The 18,940-nt window shown below is 42.9% G+C and overlaps 1 protein-coding gene across 1 annotated transcript in view; it reads right to left on the minus strand.

Annotated features, from left to right (window-relative positions):
- ABCA12 (ATP binding cassette subfamily A member 12) overlaps window positions 1-18,940 on the minus strand; it is an 88,420-nt gene that overhangs the window by 59,947 nt on the left and 9,533 nt on the right. Inside the window, exons 3-7 of the mRNA XM_075094070.1 lie at window positions 8,342-8,489; window positions 6,149-6,237; window positions 4,619-4,728; window positions 3,727-3,912; window positions 2,755-2,933 (exon numbers count right to left, since the gene is read on the minus strand). Coding sequence (XP_074950171.1) covers window positions 2,755-2,933; window positions 3,727-3,912; window positions 4,619-4,728; window positions 6,149-6,237; window positions 8,342-8,489 — 712 coding nt within the window. The remainder of the gene's footprint in view (window positions 1-2,754; window positions 2,934-3,726; window positions 3,913-4,618; window positions 4,729-6,148; window positions 6,238-8,341; window positions 8,490-18,940) is intronic.

Raw genomic sequence — 18,940 nt, forward strand, 5'->3', positions numbered from 1 at the left:
CAAAGAACCTAGCTGAGCTGATTTCAGTGGCATGAATAAATACATACTGATTTGTGGGAACAATCTGCTAGTGAGAAGAGAGCACCAGGGATCTCTTTTCTCCTCATTTAACTTAATGTCTCCATGCAGGATTCGTGGACTTTGTGCTCACCATTTCCATTCTGCAGAGGTTTTTTTAGTAAGAGTCTTAGAGGGAGAAGAAACTGCAATTATAAATGACATATTTAGTTGAGCAATGGCAGAGCCAAGGAGGAGGGAAGCATAGGCTTGCCAAAAGTGGATACATATCGCACAGATCAGAAGGTAGCAAACATGGAAACAAATGTTGGGTTTGCCCTTTTATTTCAGTCTTGCAGGGCTTTTGCAGATATTGGCTTTAGAGAAAAATTCAGCTTATGTGCTTATCTGAAAAACTATTTTAAAGCAACAAACAGGAGCATTCGTGAATTCAGTCTGTAAACCAGGTTTGTGTGGATAATAAAACTTGCTCCTAAACTTTCTATAGAAATCATGACTTTGAAGTTACTGCTTCACAGTGGTGGTTTTATCACATGGTTAATACAGATGCCACAATGAGCAAAAGTTATTTTCTTCTGTATCTTCATATTTATATGTGCTGGTTTTGGCTGGGACAGAGTTAATTTTCTTCACAGCAGCTAGTATGGGGCTGTGTTTTGGATTTGTGCTAAAACCAGTGCTGATAATACAGAGATATTTTAGTTACTGCTAAGTAGTGCTTACTCTAGTCAAGGACTTTTTCAGCTTCCCATGCTCTGCCAGGGGCACAAGAAGCTGGGATGGGACACAGCCGGGACAGCTGACCCCAACTGACCCAAGGGATATCCCACACCGTATGACGTCATGCTCAGGATATAAACTGGGGGAAGAAGAAGGGAAGGGGGGGATATTTAAAGTGATACTGTTTGTCTTCCCAAGCAACTGTTACGCGTGATGGAGCCCTGCTTTCCTGGAGGTGGCTGAACACCTGCCTGCCCATGGGAAGCAATGAATAAATTCCTTGTTTTGCTTTGCTTGTGTGTGTGACCTTTGCTTTACTTATTAAACTGTCTTTACCTCAACCCACAAGTTTCTCACTTTTACTATTCTGATTCTCTCCCCCATCCCACTGGGGAGTGAGCGAGTGGCTGCGTGGGGCTGAGTTGCCGGCTGGGGTTAAACCATGACATTATACTACAAAAAAATCCCCTGTACAGCATTTCTTAGGAGGTAAGTACTGCCTGAGAAAAAAACATGGCCAGGCTCACTAAGATGTGCTTTTGTAAGCATCATTAAAAATACTATTTGTGCAATCTCTTTGCAGTAACTCTTTACACATGCACTTATGCTGCCAGATGCTAGGCATAAAAGCACTGCACAGTTCTGGTGATGAAATTCACTGTGTCTCTTTGTTGTGCCTATGGTAACTTTGCCCAGCTCTGCAGCTGTAGAGCAAAGCAGAGCAGCACAGTAAATATTAATTCTTCCTGGGCACTCAAACAGTGCTTGATTCTCTCAGGCTTGATTCTGCAAGCCAGTACATGCAAACAAATGCAATAATCCTGTGACTGAAACAGCAGCAGGGACAAAACATTTCTGAATAAAATTAAAATTCTTGCTGCACTGCTACTGACTCCTTTAAGGATAAGGGCATTACAACTTACAAATAGTCCTCACAATGCAGTACGGCAAATTACCTAGATATTAAATGTACAGGTTCTTAAGTGCCTTGGCAACATGCCAGTGATGAAAAGTGAGTCCCACTAAGCCTGGGTATAATCAAAGTGGCAAAGTTTCTACAACCTCTTTTGGCATCTTTACCCAACTGCTCATGTATCCAAGAAAAAAAAATCTGAAGACACTCGGTTGCTTGCTGTCCTCCATGTGGACTATTCAGAATAATTTATAGCAGTGTCAGTCACATATCCAGCAGCTGATTTGTAACAGAATCCCTTAATCTCTTGAGTAACTCGAATCTTCTAAAGATCATTGAGAGTTTAGACCAACTATGGACCAGGAAAGGGGTTTCAAGGCTAAGCCCATTTTAGAAGAGTTTTTGTTGTCCTAGGTGCATGCAGCATCAAATATTTCAGCACAGTTAATTCATGCAGTTAAGCCAGCTCTGTTGTTCGTATAACCATTGAGCAAGAACATAACTGGTACTTTCTTCTTAAAGTCGGACATGTTCAAAGCCCCATATGCTAAAAACCAGGGTCCCTCTCTTCTCCGCTTTCTTGGGACCAATCTTGAAAGATAAAACAGCAGTAAATCAGCTAATAATTTTTTTAAAATAAAAATTAAAGAATTTATGGCTCCCCTACAAATGATTGAGGTGTTCCAAAACAACTTGAATTTGACTTTATGCTTTTCTGGAAAGAAGCAGCCAGCTGCTGTCTTTAGCAGAACAACTATCCAGCCAGAAGGACTTTTCTTCAACCAAAGGAAGTGGCTGTTACTCACCACCTCTTCTATCTGCACAGGTGCAGGACAGTGCCTCTAAGCAGGCTGGAAGAAAACTAAGAGTTCATACCAAGCTCCCATTTTAAAAGAGACACAAGAGTGACTGAAAAATCAAAACAACGCTCACCGTCTATAGAGATCTTTAGAGATACATTAGTATGGAGCCATATCACCCCTCAAACAAATCACACTTTTAAGCTGACACCCTTTCTTCAAGATGAGAAGTGATGTCCTTAGAGTTCAATACACAAACCCACCAACTTTCAGTGCCTCTCCTGGCATTTTCTGCATTTTTACCTGGTTGGATTCTGAAAGAAATCAGTTATGTCTTGCAGTTGCGTGCTGCCCTGAAACACATCTGGGGCCAGCAAAAGGAGATGCCACAGGGAGGTGTCATTCTGCACTTGGGAGATGAGCATTAGAAATGAGACCATTTCGTTGACGAATGCTGCCTGGTACTGTGGGTTGCGTTGCACCTTAACAAATAACAATGCAAGAAATTATTTAAGAACATTGACCCTTGTTGCTGGTGCATCTTTTTATGTGTTTCAGCTTGCACTGCACTTGTACACAACTCTATAAACAATACATTCAAATGACGCTAGTGACAAGCAATAACTGAGAGAGTGACTGTGCTTTACCTTCACACCCCAGATAGTACAATAAATTCTCTGTTTAGACAAGCCCTATGATTCACATTGTCCCAAACAGTCCAAAGACTAGGAATACAAGAAAAATTAATATCAATCCTCACTCTGGCAAAAAAGAAGGCATTACCTTTAAAGGATTCATTTGCTTTAATTATATGGGTTTCCCAAAGACAAGTACTGCTTCAGTTATGAATTGTTGGGTCAGATGCAGGAGTTATTGGATGAAGTTATATGGCTGAGGTAATACACAACGAAATTTATTGCCTCCCTGAGCTTTACATATTCTTATTTACACGACATCCTCACACTGTTCTATATACCTGTCACTGCAGCAGGACAAATAAAGAGGAGAGACAAGACCTGGGCATGGTGAGAACCCTTAGTGTCCACTAGCTAGGTGTCCTTGTCTTTCCAAGCTGTGTACACAGCCTAAGGTGTTTGGGCTAATCCCATTCTCAAGAATTAGCTCAGCCTCAACATGCACTATAGGCACTTTGGTTTAGAGATGAGCAACTCCTAGCCAGGTGGGGTCGTGTTCTATTTCCCAAACACTGCAATAAAATGCGTGAACTAACACAGCTACTAGCTGCAGATATTTGGAAAGCTCCCAGGCACTTACCTGAGAGAGCTGACTTCTGAACTCTTGTGTAAATGACTCTAAAAGCGATGAGTCAGTAAAGCAGAACGTTTGGTAGATATTGGCTGCCATCTTCTCTTCAATGAGATCAGGATGTGCTATATATCGTGACAAGACCTCACACAGAATGACTTTGAGATTTGCTGCAGTTGAATACTGGGTCTGTGTCTAAAAGTAAGACATAATGTTAAAGGTAGCTTTAAATCAGTACTCTGGAATGGTTTTAAACGCAGTTCTAAGGAGTAGTAGTAACATGTGAAAAGCATTGTCATTACAAGCACTTACATACATATAGAATTCTAACAGGTGAACAGTGTCACTGAAATCCCCCAAACTCCTCATACAGATAAAGAGAAATGTGAGATAAGTGTTTCTAGGCATTAATACAAAAACATAAGCATACTGGTGTCCATTACATGGTACCAAGGTTCTGTTACAAAGGAGTTAGTCCTATACATAGTCAATACCTACATAATAACCATACAGTGCCTCTGATGCCACTGCAGGAGTATTGTGGGCAAATAATTAATTGAATGGCAATAAAAGAAAACACACTCTAAAGACCTTAACTTACACAAGTTTTGAGCAAAATATCTTAGGGTATTGTGTGCGACCATATTTGTTAATTGATGTTATTTTGTCCCAAGGTATCTGGTTTATCTGGTTTCTGCTTAGAGAATGATAAACTTACCACAAAGCTTAAAAGTCCACCCACAATAACTATCTTCGTCTTCCCAAAACAAAGTACATTCACATAATAGGGGAGATTCAAAAGCAGTAAAAGCTGTTTGTTGGTACTTTGAGCTTCTAACTCTTCAAATATGATGATACATAAATGTTCACACTCTCAGCTATTATGCAAATACAGACTTACTTTCCCAAAATTGAGGATTTTGTTGAACACGTTGATGCTGGAAGTCAAGTTGGATGGTGATGAAATATTCTGAGGGGCTTTTTCTGCATGAGATACCAAATCTCCAAATGCTGCAATACAGTTTGAAACATTGTATATTTCTTAGTCTTTTAAACTCTTTGCTACATCAAACTATGACACAGGATAGCCAGCTACAGATTTGGGCATGCCATCGTTATTAATCTGTTTCCAAAGGTACAGGCAGACAATGGCATCCTCTAATTATTTACTTAAAGTTTTTTCTGATGTAATTAAATCCTGGATTACATTATTTCCTTCTGTAACTTTTTAAAATTAAATGGGTTTAGCTACCTGCTTGCAGTTCAACATGAATTTCCACCTCTCTTCTCCAGTCCTGCAGCTCCCCCATGCAGGAAGAGAGGTGGGTAGCCTGACAAGGAAGTCCACATCAGCTCAAGCTGATAGTCCGGTAAGCGAGAACTCTCCAGGTGTCTTTGGCACCAGTGGTGGTACTTGTTATTCAGAAACAGCTTCAACACAGATTTAGAGCACTGCTGCCTGCTATACATGGTGGCACACTGCTAGGTGCCCAGGTGATACACCCCAAAGCCAATACTTGCCCTGAACTGCATTCTCAGAATGACACAGCTCACTGAAAACAAAGGACCTATGGCAGTTTACACCAGCAGAAGCTATGACCTATGATTTTTATTTTATTTTTTTAAATAAGATGTAGAATTGAGTTCCTCTCCGACCATCTGTGGCCATCAGCTTGAGTTGATAGTTTCCAGAACTGTTCATTGATTTTTTTTTCCCCCCCTCATGCCTCTGTGTTCAGTCCCTTTTGCGTATGGCCTTTTTCTCCCCTTACACCAAAGAGTGAGTGCATTGGCAAGAATGCTAATTGCAATAGTGAATGGCTGGAGCAGAACAGCTACAGAATACAAATCTGTAATCATTCATTTGATCGTGAGCTCCCTGGAGAAAGGACTATCTGTCATGATGGCTTGTGGATAGTAGTAGCTATTACCATCAATAAATAATAATTGTAATGATTTTATGGAAAATGTAAGTCCAAAAGTTCCTTCAGGAAAGAGAATCACATCAGAGGAGAACATCATCAACAATAAATATCCACTGTAGCACAGAAGACGACTTACTTGCTGGATAACTGTGAATAGAAATATATGTGAAAAAAATCATAAGCTGTCTATGGACAATTTGTGTGCAGTAAAACGGCAATATTCCCTAAATAGCCAGGCCTTTAATTAATGTCCAAACATTGCTCCTTGAAGCATTGCTCCTTGAAGCGCAACAATTTAATCCGTGTTTCTTGGCCAAATTCTGAAAGTCTTTTCTACAGACAGTTACTTGTAATTATTCCCAAGAATTTACACTAATGCCATGGCCATGGTCACGTGCCTGTATAGAACACATAAATCATTTTTGCAGCGCTCTAAGAATTTCCCAGAGAGCTTCAAAAGATCAGCCTTTAAAGACCAGAACTTTGCATAGCAGTGAATAACCTACCCAGTGAAGCGTTCCTGCTTTTAGGAACCTCTGCACTCCATGGTGATGGATGGTTGCCCTTGGCCACACCGGATGAGCTCCTCCGCTTACTGAGGGAAGAAAATAAAAAAAAGAGAAAAAAAAAACCACACCTGTAACAACTCACAGAGTTTCTTATGATTAAGCTTACAGTTAACTACTGCATGAATCAGAACGGGTCTATAGCTGGATTTCATGGCAGGTGTGTTGAAATCTGGGTTGTGCAAAAGTCTCATTCATTCTAGAGGCCTGGCATGTATTTGGGGACGCACACTGCAGCGCTGTCAGACATGAAACAGATGGAGGGAACTGCATTCATGCCTGCTCTGCAGGGACACTAAGGACAGGCAAAGCTTGAAATATATATTTGGTCTAATTTTTAAAAATTCCCACTTGGGGAAAGAAGGCCTCATTGTATCAAGTTCTCTTCTCCACCAATGTATGACCAGCAGAAGAAACCAGTGCAGAACTTCACGGTACTGTTAATGACACTTAGACTGAGCAGAGAGGCCTTGATGTAAGCTGGAACAGCTCTAAGCTATAACAACAGCTTGCATGCCCCTACCACGAAATTCTTCAAGACACCAGGCGCTACTTCATCCTTCCCAAACATTTCACTACAGGGGAAAAGAAAGGGTGGAAGATGTTGGTGTTGAGCTCAGCTTTTGTACTTAAGTTTCCTTTTATTGAGCAAAATCCCAAGCCACCATGTTTTGTACACCTTGGTAAATGCTTCTAAGGAACAGAATCAAAGATGAGAACCTTGACCATTTTCTCTGCTGGCCACTGGTAAGACATAGTTTTAGGGCAAGCTATAAAACAATTTAATAAGAGCTTCAGTGAGTTGCATAACAGGAGGGGAAAAAACCAGTGTGGATTTGCTGAATATTACAAACTCTAGAATAATACACAATAATATAGCCAGAGAGTGATGGGTCACAGCTCAAACACTTTGCCTTCGTGACAAACTTACTCATGGTGATTCTGCTCCTGATGCAGAGCTGCATCTATTCATGTTGGCTTCTGGAGCTTTCCCCTATGTAGTCAACCTTCCGCTGAGGTTTTATACTCTGCTGTATCCTGCTAGGTTTACTGTGATTACTTAATAGTTGGGTGTTGGTTTTTTAATTTTTGTAGAATACAATATATTTCTAAAGCTGACATTGGCCATGCACGGATAGGTATACTCACATAGTGGTGTGATAATTCACATAGCCAACTTTTAGTATCAACAGTGGTCAAGATGCTTATTAACAACTCATATGACTTGAGCTACAGTTTGGCCAAATCCTTTGATTTTCAGCTGGCAGAAAACCACAGTTATTTCCTAAACAGCTGTACAGAAACCAAAAACAGAAAGCAAGGAGGATTTGTAGCTATTGAAACCCATGGAAGACCTCCAGCTTTGGCACTAGAAGTTCCCATTTCTTCATTTCAATACCACCAATTAACCATTGTTTAACATGCCCAGGGAAAAATAATGACACTGAGGAAACGAGTGAAGAGCTGTGAATCCAGGCATCCAGTCTCTGTGCAGCTCTGCCCTCTTCTGCTGTGCAACCTTGAATTTGATTAGGATTCTCCTTGCGTAACTTCAGTCATCCAGACTCCTAACCAACAGAGAGACCTTGGCCACTGACTTGGCCCAGGAAATGCCAGTCTCCCTGCACTGACTAAAGAGGACCTTTGAGGAGCCGCCAACGCCAGGATCCCCCACCCTGCCTGATGGGCTCTCTGGTAGAAGGCATGGACCCCACCTTAGCTCTTCAGACTCTTAATCTCTGGCCAAGGGAGATTTTCAGGCTCTGACATAGCCACTATGGAGCAGCCTCTCCCCTGAAAGCAAAGATGAGCAACCAGGGACCTTGTATGTGAGATGCCCATATTTTCAACTCTCCATTAACCAGCTAGGCCTCAGAGTAGCATGTTCCCCATTACTGACACATTACTGACAGCTGTCCCTAATATGAACATTTTTTAAATATCCCATGTTGCACCCCACATTCTCGTTTCTATGTGTTCAGATATCTGAGACTGTATCTGTTACAACAGGTATCTTAGATATACCTGTTGCGGACACACGTACACATACACACATTCATGGCTGCTCCTTCCACCTCAAAGCAAGTTTTGCTTTACAGATTGTAAGACCCAGATATATTCAGATTCCCTTACGGTCTGAGAGATGAGATGTCACTAAGTCTTGGCAGCAGGTCTTCTGGTGTGTATGGTGTGCCTTTACATCTGGCATCTGAATCACACAGCACAGTTTGCAGGAATGGGAAGAAGCCTGCACTAGGAAGGTTTCGGGGTGCAAGATAACCTGCAGGAAGGAGGAGAAAGAAAATGCCATTATTATGACGTGGACATGTACTTTTTTTGCCATGTGTTTCTATCAGTATGTGCTATTTTCTCAAGCCATGGGCTTGATTCACAGTTTCACTGAGGCTTTCTTACTCCACCCTGGCAGCACCACCTGTCAAATCCCACTAGAAGCCCCTCCTCAACACTGACAAAGTAATGAAAGGCTATTTAACAAGAAAAAGAGTCAAGCTATTTGTTTATAAGGTACCTGTCAGTCCCAAAGCAACTGCAGATATTCCACTCCAAAATGCAAGAAACAGGCAAGAAATGACAAAAGCACCCTAGGTTTATGATATCCTAATTTTGCCTTTAATAAATAAAATAAAAGCAGGCACGTGGCCAGAGTAACCTGAAGCACCCACAAGAGCATATTCTGCAAGGCTTGGTTGGATGAGCTTCTATGCAAAGCCAGAAGTTTCATTTTTAAGCCAGGTTGTTAAAACAGGGCTCTGTCTCAGCTTTTACCACAGGAAGGGGCAACAGATCCAGAACCAGACAACCTCCTTTGCTTTTTGTGCAAACCTGCTCAGGGAAGGGAGAGAAGCTATCTATCACCACAACCCCCTCCATGGCTCCCACCATCTCAGAGCAGCTCCTGTACCATCTGCTTGGTGACCTGTGATGCTGGCAGCCAGCACTGAGGGGTGAGATATATGTTCCTGTCTCCCATTTCTGCAGACACAGAGTGGACCTGAGCAATTAGAGACTTCAGTATTTTATGTGCCACTTGCCCCGTGCTGCTTACTGCCAGCCCACAGAGTTCACCGGCTGCTTTTCCTCTCATTGAACAAATGCTCTAATAAATCTCAAAACCCTTTTGCTGGATCATAGCAACATATTATTTAAAATAATCATTTGGAAAATTACCTGGCAAAGGACATTGCTATTACTTCTACTACGGAAAGGAGCCAGATTTACAGAAGGCCCTCAGGCAGGCTTGTGATAATTGATTACCATGCTCTTTAGTCTCCAAAGACAACCTGTGACTCTTGCCCAGGCACAGCTTTATCTCTAACCTTTCCAACAAGGACACCATACTACATTTGTACTACATTTATTAATTATAGCAGTGGTCAAAAAACCAGATGTTTCCAAAGGGGATGGCAGTGCTAGGTTTAGCATGGAAGTTCCTGCTGCTTTGGGCCAGATAGCAACCGGCACAGAGGACTGCTGAGACCTGCAGAGTCAAAGGCACCCATTTTGAATGTTGTGACTCTCTTGTATACCTCAGCAGAGAACTGCCCTAGAAAATTAAAGGAGATACCCTGCCAGGGGAGAAGGCTAGAGCTCTACCTGCTGTGGGAAGCTCCCCTAACACTCACCACATCCCCCAGGCCACCGGGAATTACACAGCAGGCCGAGCCAGCTCCCAGTAATCACAGAGCACCAAGGAGAGTAAAGATCTGTCTTGTCTGTGCAGGCAGTCCTTCTGGTGTTGGGGCCAAAGGACCAAACATACGCCACTCTAAAGGTTTTGAGGTGTAATTAAGTCTGCTGCCCATGAAGGAAACTTTAGGGCACTTTAAGCTGGAAGCATCTTTGTATGAATATCCCCACCATCTCCGGGACACTTGCCCTTTGAGATCACCAATTACAACCCTGCAAAAAGGCATTTTGCACACACTGGCATTTTTCTCTCATCTTCCTTCTCATCTCCCGCAACCTCATTCCTATGCAGAAAATTGACACACCCCAGTCAAAAAATGCACACCACAGACCTAATTTTATCAGTGTCTCTACCAAAATGCAACTTCAAAGACCTGGGAAGCCATGAGGTTCAGGATGAAGAGCATAAACACAATGAAGTGAGACAGGTAGGAGCTAGGAGGGAAACAGCTACACCCTCCACAGCCATCCACATCTACCAATGATAACCAGGGCCAGGAACTAAGCTCATGTCTCTTAGGAGACCTGGAGCAGCTAAAGATGTCTAACTCCTAAGTGGACAGCAGAGTGGGGAACACAAGGATGGGGCTGGGAGCTCAGGGAGCACTGTTTGTCTCTGGAGAGTTGCGAGATTTTTAGAGACAATTATGCAAGAGATCTTGCTGAATCCAGAACTGGGGAAGACACTTCCTTGAGATGCAAGTAGCAGTAACAAATTTTAAAATTGGACTCAAAAGTGGTACACTTTGAACTAAGCAGACAATTAAATAATCAGTTACTGTATCACAAGTGAGGTGTACAGTGTAAGAACAAGGTGATGATATCAGCTCATTCTTTTCTTTTCTTTTGAAACAGCAGTCTGAAAAATAGACAGGAATTCATGACCTGAAATTTCCATCTGCTTGGTGACCTGTGATGCTGGCAGCCAGTGCTGAGGGGTGAGATGTATGTCCCTGTCTCCCATTTCTGCAGATGGAAACAGCTTCAATCTGCATCGGGGAGGTTTAGATTGGATATTAGGAAAAATTTCTTTACATTGGAACAGGCTGCCCAGAGAGGTCATAGAGTTGCCATCCCTAGAGGTATTTGAAAGACGTGTAGATGTGGCACTTCAGGGCATGGTTTAGGAGACATGGCAGTGTTGGGCTGATGGTTGGACTTGATGATCCTAGAGGTCTTTTCCAACCTTAATGATTCTATGATTTGCAAGTGCTGCTGCTCATGGTGGTGGCACAATGCCTATGAAAACATCACTGGCCCAATGCAGCTGAGGTATTCAGTGAGGCTCTGCCAACTTGCATCAGATATTGAGCAGTTTGCTGGCACCTGGTTACAACCCATGGGGCCTGATCCATCACTGAGTCACTGCAGGGGTGAACTGGTGTAACCCCACAATGTTCTTGGCACAAAAGCAGTGGAGATGCCAGAGAGGACTTTTCTGGAAGAGGTCCGGACTCTGAGAGCAGTTAGAGAATTAATAAATTTTTCAAGAAAGGCTATGGTGGAGAAAAATCTGAAATGTCTGGGCCAAATTCCGATTTGGTGTAAATTAGACCTATGCTGGTACTTAACCCTGAACATCTAGCACAACTGTGCTCTGTGTGAAGCACAGAGCTTATACATCAGGACGAAATTAATTGTTACGTTGGCTCTGCTGCCTGCATTGATGAGATCTTCACCAAGTCCAAAGGAAGTTTAAAAACCTGGTTCAGATGCAGGCACCCTTTCCACAGACACCTAGTGCTGAGAGATGGATCCCACCCTTGCTTTCTTGAGTGGCAAGCTGATGGTGCTGAAGAAGCTACACTGTGCATGCTGCCTTCTTTATGCACTGGCCCCACCAAGCCAAGAACAGGGTGGCCAGGCAGTGGTGACAGGTCTGTCCTTCAGCAGCCACAAAGGCCAACAGCTTAATTTAATGGAAGCTGAGCAGTGCAGCTGCAAGAAGGTGACGATGCTGCCTCTTGCTGGTGTGCCTAAGATCAGAGCAGAGCCAGAGCGTAAGGTACCATGCAGGAAGCATGGCTGATTTGGGAGTCCAAGTCCCAGACAAACATAGTGTAGCCTCAGAGCTCCTTCCTCTAACTCCCTCTCACCCTGCAAAGGAAGGAATTTACTGATGAGAAAGTGAGTCAAGAGATTAATGTGCTCCCTGCTCCATCTTCCCCGCCTCCATCCCCTTGCTCATGGCAAGGATACGTGACTCCATGGAACCGCATAGGCTGCTCTGCCCACACATACAAATTCATTACCTGTGTTGGCCTGCACACCACTGCAAGGACAACCGGGAAGAAACCTGGCTCCTGACTCCCTTCGATGCTTCAGGAGACATTTGTAACTACCTGTCCCTCCCTTGGCTGAGATTTATCCAGCACAACAACTACATTAGTACAAAACATAAGCACTAGCTATGAAACATTATTGAAGGAAAGTTGTAAATACTCTGCAAATTTTAAAGGACAGTGCTTTTATGGGAATAGTTCACAATCTGAAACATAACACTTATCACCATTAGTGACTTCGGCAGTATTTCTATTGTAGGAAATCCCTTCAGTCTTCCACATGCTGTAGAATGCAGCTCCTTCCCCCACTGAAGTCTATGGCAATGCCATAACCAAGGAATATGGATTTCCCTAGGCCTGCAGTCCCCAACTTCATGATGTCACACAATATAGCAGATCCACAACACATGATACAATTTTTCATTATCCCCACTGCCGTTAGCTTTAAACCTCTTAATTTCCTAAAACTACGGTTACCTTTGGAACATCTCGCTACACTGCCTATGAGCCAAGAGTGGCGAGCCAAGAGTGCCTATGAGCCAAGTGGGTGATCACTGCACCCACTGCTGCCCCATGTCTGAGCTGACAGGTCACTAGCACGTTTCTTGTCAAATTGACTTGTCTGCAACCAAAATCTGAGCCCAGATCTGTATTGTGTTAGTAAAGACTGACTTCTGGGTTTGCCAGCAACAGCATCCCAAGCACAGAGGCTTTTGCTGTTCCCACTCACTGAGAGCTTTGATTTTCTGTCACCATTGAAAGAAGAGCACCAAATCTGAAGAAAACAAGACAGGCATCCCAAAGGGCAGAAGCAGCCAAGGGCTCAGCGCTGCATGGGCTGGCTGCTTCTCCCTGCTTCGTAGCATCTAGCCAGGCCAGCCACATCTCCAAGAAAGAGCTGAAAAAACATAAGGCATGCCCAACAGTAATAATAAGCACAAGACACCTATAATAAATATGTGCATGCCACTAGAAATTCTGGCATTTCCACAGTTGCTTTCCTTCGGAATAAAATGAAGAAAATGAATTTCTTTTACTTCCCTGAATGTTGTAAATTCCAACATATTTTCCTTCAATAGGAGCAAAACATTTTGTTTTCTTCAGGTAAAGGTGCTTGGTATAATAACGATGAAAAATGTCAGGGTAATAATAAATGTCATAGAAGAAAGATGAAAATTACTATTTCGCTATGATCTATAAGATTAATTGAAATTGACTGGAATGTTTAAGCCTAAGTGGACCATGTTTTATGTTGCCACATTGATTTTGCTGCTTTCATTGCACTGAGGTTTCAGGCATTTGCACCAGCTGAGTCTGACCATTCAGTTCAAGGAATTTGGCTTTTCAGCGGAGCCAGGCACAGCACCATGAACACGGCCCCCCGCTGTCACCCCCTTCAGCCTGAGGCAGTGAGGGCTGCCTGCCCCAAGGGGCATAAATGCTGGGATGATAGTAGCCATTATTACCCACACCAGAGTAAAGGAAAGTAAATAAGTAGTATTTTCAGGTTATCATTGCTTGTATTTATTATTACGGCTGTGCATGGAACAAGGGTATAAACCCAAGTCTGCATCCAGGACAGGTTACACCCTGGTTTACATCAACCAGTGGTCTCTCATGTAAACTAGCAACTGGTTCACTGAATGTGCACAGTACCTTTCTTTCCCTTGACTCCCCAGTCTCAGCTCTGCTACTCTGATAGACACCACTTACACTGAGGCCCCATAATTTGAATGTGCAAATCCCCTTCAGTATAATGGGGCTACACAGACCATACCTTTTGCTTTCAAAATATCACCCATGTATTCCTTCTCCCTTTTCTGCCCACACTGTATTTCTGGTTTCAGGGTTTCCTACCTAGTGCTGCAAAACCAGACAAAATGTACATTCCATTTTATTTATATCAAAGATGTGGGATTCCCATTATGAATGGCTACTTCTTCAATAAATTTGGGTACATTAACTGTATTTTCTTCCTCCTTTACCATTAATTTTAAAAAGCATGCCGAGTTGTTCTGTTTCCTATCCAGCAACAGATTAGTGTCATATCATGACCCCTCCTTGGGCATGAAAAAATTCTCTTGGCTTCAGATTTACACACTCTGATACTGCATATCCCATGTATATGCACTAATTCCTTCCCTAGTTCATAAAAAAAATCCATACAGATCTCGACTCCTCCACTGATGAATTAAAGGCATTAATGAGCAAATGACTTCATTAGGAAGTATTGTGTTTAACTGAAAATGCATTCAATCATTGATAAATCAAAGACATTTAATAACTGAGTCTCTTCAGCAAAGAAAAAGTCAGCCAAAAAGTGGTTTGATAGAGAAATAAATAAAATCATGACCAGCAATGAAAAAGGTGAGTAAATGATCATTCCTTACAGTACAGAGAGAAAGAAACACAATGAGATAATGAGGTAAGCAGGCAAACGGGACAGAAAGTACCTTTTGCAACAAACACTAAAATGTTGTGGAACTCACTGCCACAGGGTAGTGTATGCTGAAAAGTAGGCATTAATTTAAAAAATAATTAGACAGATACAGAAAAATAGATTTCTCAGTGGCTACTAAGTATGATCACTTGGCTTCAACCCCTTCAGCTTCTGGCTGAAGAAACCATAAACCTTTAAAGATTTTTCTAAACCTTTAAAGATTTTTCTAGCAGAGGGAACACTGTGCCTTGTGTTCCTACACACTCTCCCAGTCATCCCTGAGCAGCAGCAGTGGGTCTAGCCCGGAGTGGCAATTCTGACTGTTTGTCAGCTGTAAGCTATATTTCTCTAAGAAGTCACAAAACTTAAAATGAAAATATTTACTGGTGATCTCCTCCCAACTTTCTAAGCAAAATATCTAATTATTTTAGATATTTAGATGTGTGCGCACACAAGCTTTTCATTTCCTTTCTAGTCTTTCCCATAGTCACACAGCATTACTTTACACTTTATTCCTTTGCTTTGTTGAACAGTCAAAAAGACAAACATGCCTGTTTCATGACATGATGACAATACCGTTTCTCTTCAATGATGTGCAACTGCCCATTTCCAGCTTTGTTCACATCTATTTATCAATAACAACTTAAGGAGCTTACCTTTTGTAGAAAGCTTTATGATAACACTAGGACTTTTAATCCCTCTCCAAAAACTAAACCCGATCATCACATCAATAAGATAAGATTAATTTTGAAGCACGGTATTTTTTACACACATGGAGAACAATCCAAATAGCCAGCTGGCCTATCCCTTATCTATGAAAAGAGAATATTTAATTGCCATGGCACTTGTATTGCTGTGACACTGACATTCATGCACTCTGACTCACACCTGACCTTGAAGCTGGAGAAAGGGACTTGCATGTTCCTTGTTACCTGGGAATGAGGTCTTTACTGGGAACAGGACAAGCAGGCAAGTGTCAGCTGAGACTTTCCTTTACCTTTTTCACATCTGTAAGATCAACGGTCACACCAGTCCCATGTTTTTTGCCAAAAAACAGGGGCGAGGAGAGTAAGCGTTACCGTTCCTGGCAGTACAACCCAAACCTTGTTCAGTGTATCCAAAGCCCATAGCACAGCAGTGATTAGTCCTACTGATTTTAATGGGATTACTCAGACTTCAGGTTAAACACATACTTAAGAGCTGTTCTAATGGTTCAGTATTGCACTCCCTATTGCACTGTCCCTACATTGTTGCCCTTCATATCACAAACCTGATTTTTAAAACCACTCTGGAGCTAGCAGGTGATTTCTTTCACCCTATTTTTGGCCAGCCAGCCAGCAGAACTGCCATTTACCTCGAAATTTCACCTGTTGAGCAAACAGCACTGAAAGAAGAGATTCCCTGAGCTCATGCCGAAGTTGCAAGGCACCAAACAGCCTCAGTATCTATCATACCAGAGTAATTTTTGTTCTGCTGCAAGACTCCATCATGCTGCAAGGTGGTACACAGAAAGCTCAAATACACACGGTGCAATGTACTGCTGCCTGCACATACCAGCACAGGTCCAGATGGCATGCAGCATGGGGAAACCTGCCAGCTGGGCCCTGCACCACACACGTTAATTATGACAATCTGGTGTTAGTCCAAGTCTCACAGTCCCTGGAGCACACACATTCCCCCACTGCCTTCCTATTATGCCTTAAGCAGTGTCATCCTTGGCCCTCCTTCCCTCAACTCTAATTTGATTTTTTTTTTAATTTCCCCATACAAATCATTAGGTAACAAGAAGATGTTGTGAGTGGCTATTACACATACACCAGTTCACCTGTGTACTACGCAACCTACCCTGATTTGCAAGTCATACACCCATTACTCAGCTTGCTATTTTTCAAAATGGAAGTTCAGCAGGGCCCCAGACAGCTCCGTTCAGCCCCCCCAGATGCCCAGTGTGGCTGGGTGAGATTTGAGAGCTTGCATTTTTCATCTCTACAGCAATAGCACCCTTGTTTTCTTGAGTGTCCCAACAACACAATGTCCTCAGTTGTCTGCCTACGACAGTGAGACTGAAACAGCAGACAACTCACTATAAGACTCACCCGGTGTTGGTGGCCCCAATGGAGGAAGGGTTTCATTGCCTAATTCTTCCCTCGAGCATTTCAGGCTCTGCAAATAAAACGACCAGCCCAGAGCAGACAGCATCTACTTCCATGCTTATTAAGACTAGACAAGCTAGTTTTGCTCGCCCACAGACCTTCACCTTCCACCCCCTTCCTTAATAAATTAAAAATCAGCACTTGAATATGAACGCATTGGGTTCACATAGTGATCAGGGAGATAGATCATAAAGACCAGAGAGCGTAAAAATTGCACAGGAGTGGGAGAAAAAGCAGGTGTAAAGGGAAGAGAAAGAACCCCCAAACCAAACACAAAGAACAAAGGAGGGGAGATGGAAACCTTTGAAGAGGTATTGTAAATTCAGGTCAAGATGGGGAAATGACAGAGCTAATGTCCGCACCATGGGGCAGAGCTGATGGGGAGGGATTGCACTGCAGGTTGACTGCGTTGTGGAGGGATGCTCCACTGCCTGAAGCACAAACACACCAAGAGAGAGGAGGAACTGTACACTAATCCTTTTTGCTACAGGACTTTTTAAAGCAACATTTGATGCAGACAAGGCTAACTTGGTCTTGTAATACAGCCAACTTGCTCTTGTTTGTATGAGCAGCAGGGCACTGCACAAACAGGACCTAAGAAGAGAGTCAGAACATTTCTCAGCAAGAAGCTGGAACCTAAAAGCTTAAATCCGTATCTAGACTCTTGAAAAAAACCTGCACAAAAGCTGTGTTTACTAAACCAATGTCTTTCAATGCCGAGTGCCTCCAGGTAGTCTCTAGGGTCCAGGTTTAGATTCTTTAAACAAAAGTGACCTCCTTTCCAGAAAGACAGACATTAACAACTGCTGACTTCAGTCCAAGCCAAACTGCTCAGCACCTTTGGAAAAATACTTCTGCACTTCTAGGTCCCAGCATCTGGATTGAGATGCTTCAGGAAGTCAATTAGAATTAAGTGACTGCCCCAAGGCCCTGTTGTAATTCAGTGAGGAGGAAAAAAACACTGGTTACTCAGGAGTTCCCGTCTCCAACTCTAAACATCCTTCTGTCACACTTCACGGGGCAGAAGAATACGTAGAAAGAAATGGAGGTGTGGAGATTTATGAAAAGGGAGGCATCACAGCGCTCTGTTTAGGCTATGAGTCTCTGGGCTAAGTGAAAGCTTGGGCAAGTGGCAGGGAACTGTATGGCTGGGCACTGCATATGTTTCTAAGGAGATCGATATATATGTCTATTCCAGCAAAAGTGGGGATAATTAGTATATTTCATAGCCCCCTTCAGCACTGTTTCAATAAACCAGAGCATTATATGGCAGTCTGCTCCCTGGCACAACAGCAGCACAAGAAAATGAAACAAAACTAAGTTAATACCAAAGCAAGGAGGGACCTGATAAAGCTATTTTGCTAAGCACACTGAAGTTGAGCACAGACAAGAATCTGGTGTTGGGCTGTCAAGAAAAGGGGAGAAAACTGACAGAAAAGAAGGGGAGGAAAATGAAGCAATATAAAGGAAAATGAGGAGTGGGGCTGCTCCACTACAGGCAAATGGTGAAGGAGAGCTGGAAGTCTGACGTGCATTTGTCTGTCTACAGAGTAGGTTGAACCCTTGGGGTGGATTATGCCTTGCATAAATATCCATGACTTATCCAAATGAATGGAGTGGCCTGTGTAGCTCAGTCACCATCTCAACTCCCAGTAATTAGCATGGGAACCTATTAATTTTTCCACACTACTGGGAAAAGAGATGAGTTCAGATCCCCCCAACTATGAAGCAAATTCTTTTAAAGTGCAAGCATCTTCTCAGAGCCTTCTCATCTCCAGAATGGTATCTCAGAGGAAGGATAATGCTGTGGCCCACCTTGCTCCGTGCCATCTGCCCTCACGAGTATCCAGGCAGCCACAGCCATCACTCATCCTGAGAATTAACCCAGCTCACAGTCTTTGTAACTGTGGGACAAAGTGACTTTAAGGGTTTCTGCATCAAAGCAACATGCTGGGACTGAGGCAGGGAAATGTCAGAGCTAAAACTGGTTTGAGGTCCTTAGTTATGCAGAGCCACAGTGCAGGAGACCCCTGAACTCACCTACTAGCACACTATAGCAACAGCCAGAGGGGCAGAGACACACACAGGTGTCTGCCTGATATTCGCTTGGCACAACAGATACCTCACACCTGTCACAACTGGCTGCCTT

This window comes from Phalacrocorax aristotelis, chromosome 5, assembly GCF_949628215.1.
Source record: "Phalacrocorax aristotelis chromosome 5, bGulAri2.1, whole genome shotgun sequence".
Lineage (NCBI taxonomy): Eukaryota > Metazoa > Chordata > Aves > Suliformes > Phalacrocoracidae > Phalacrocorax > Phalacrocorax aristotelis.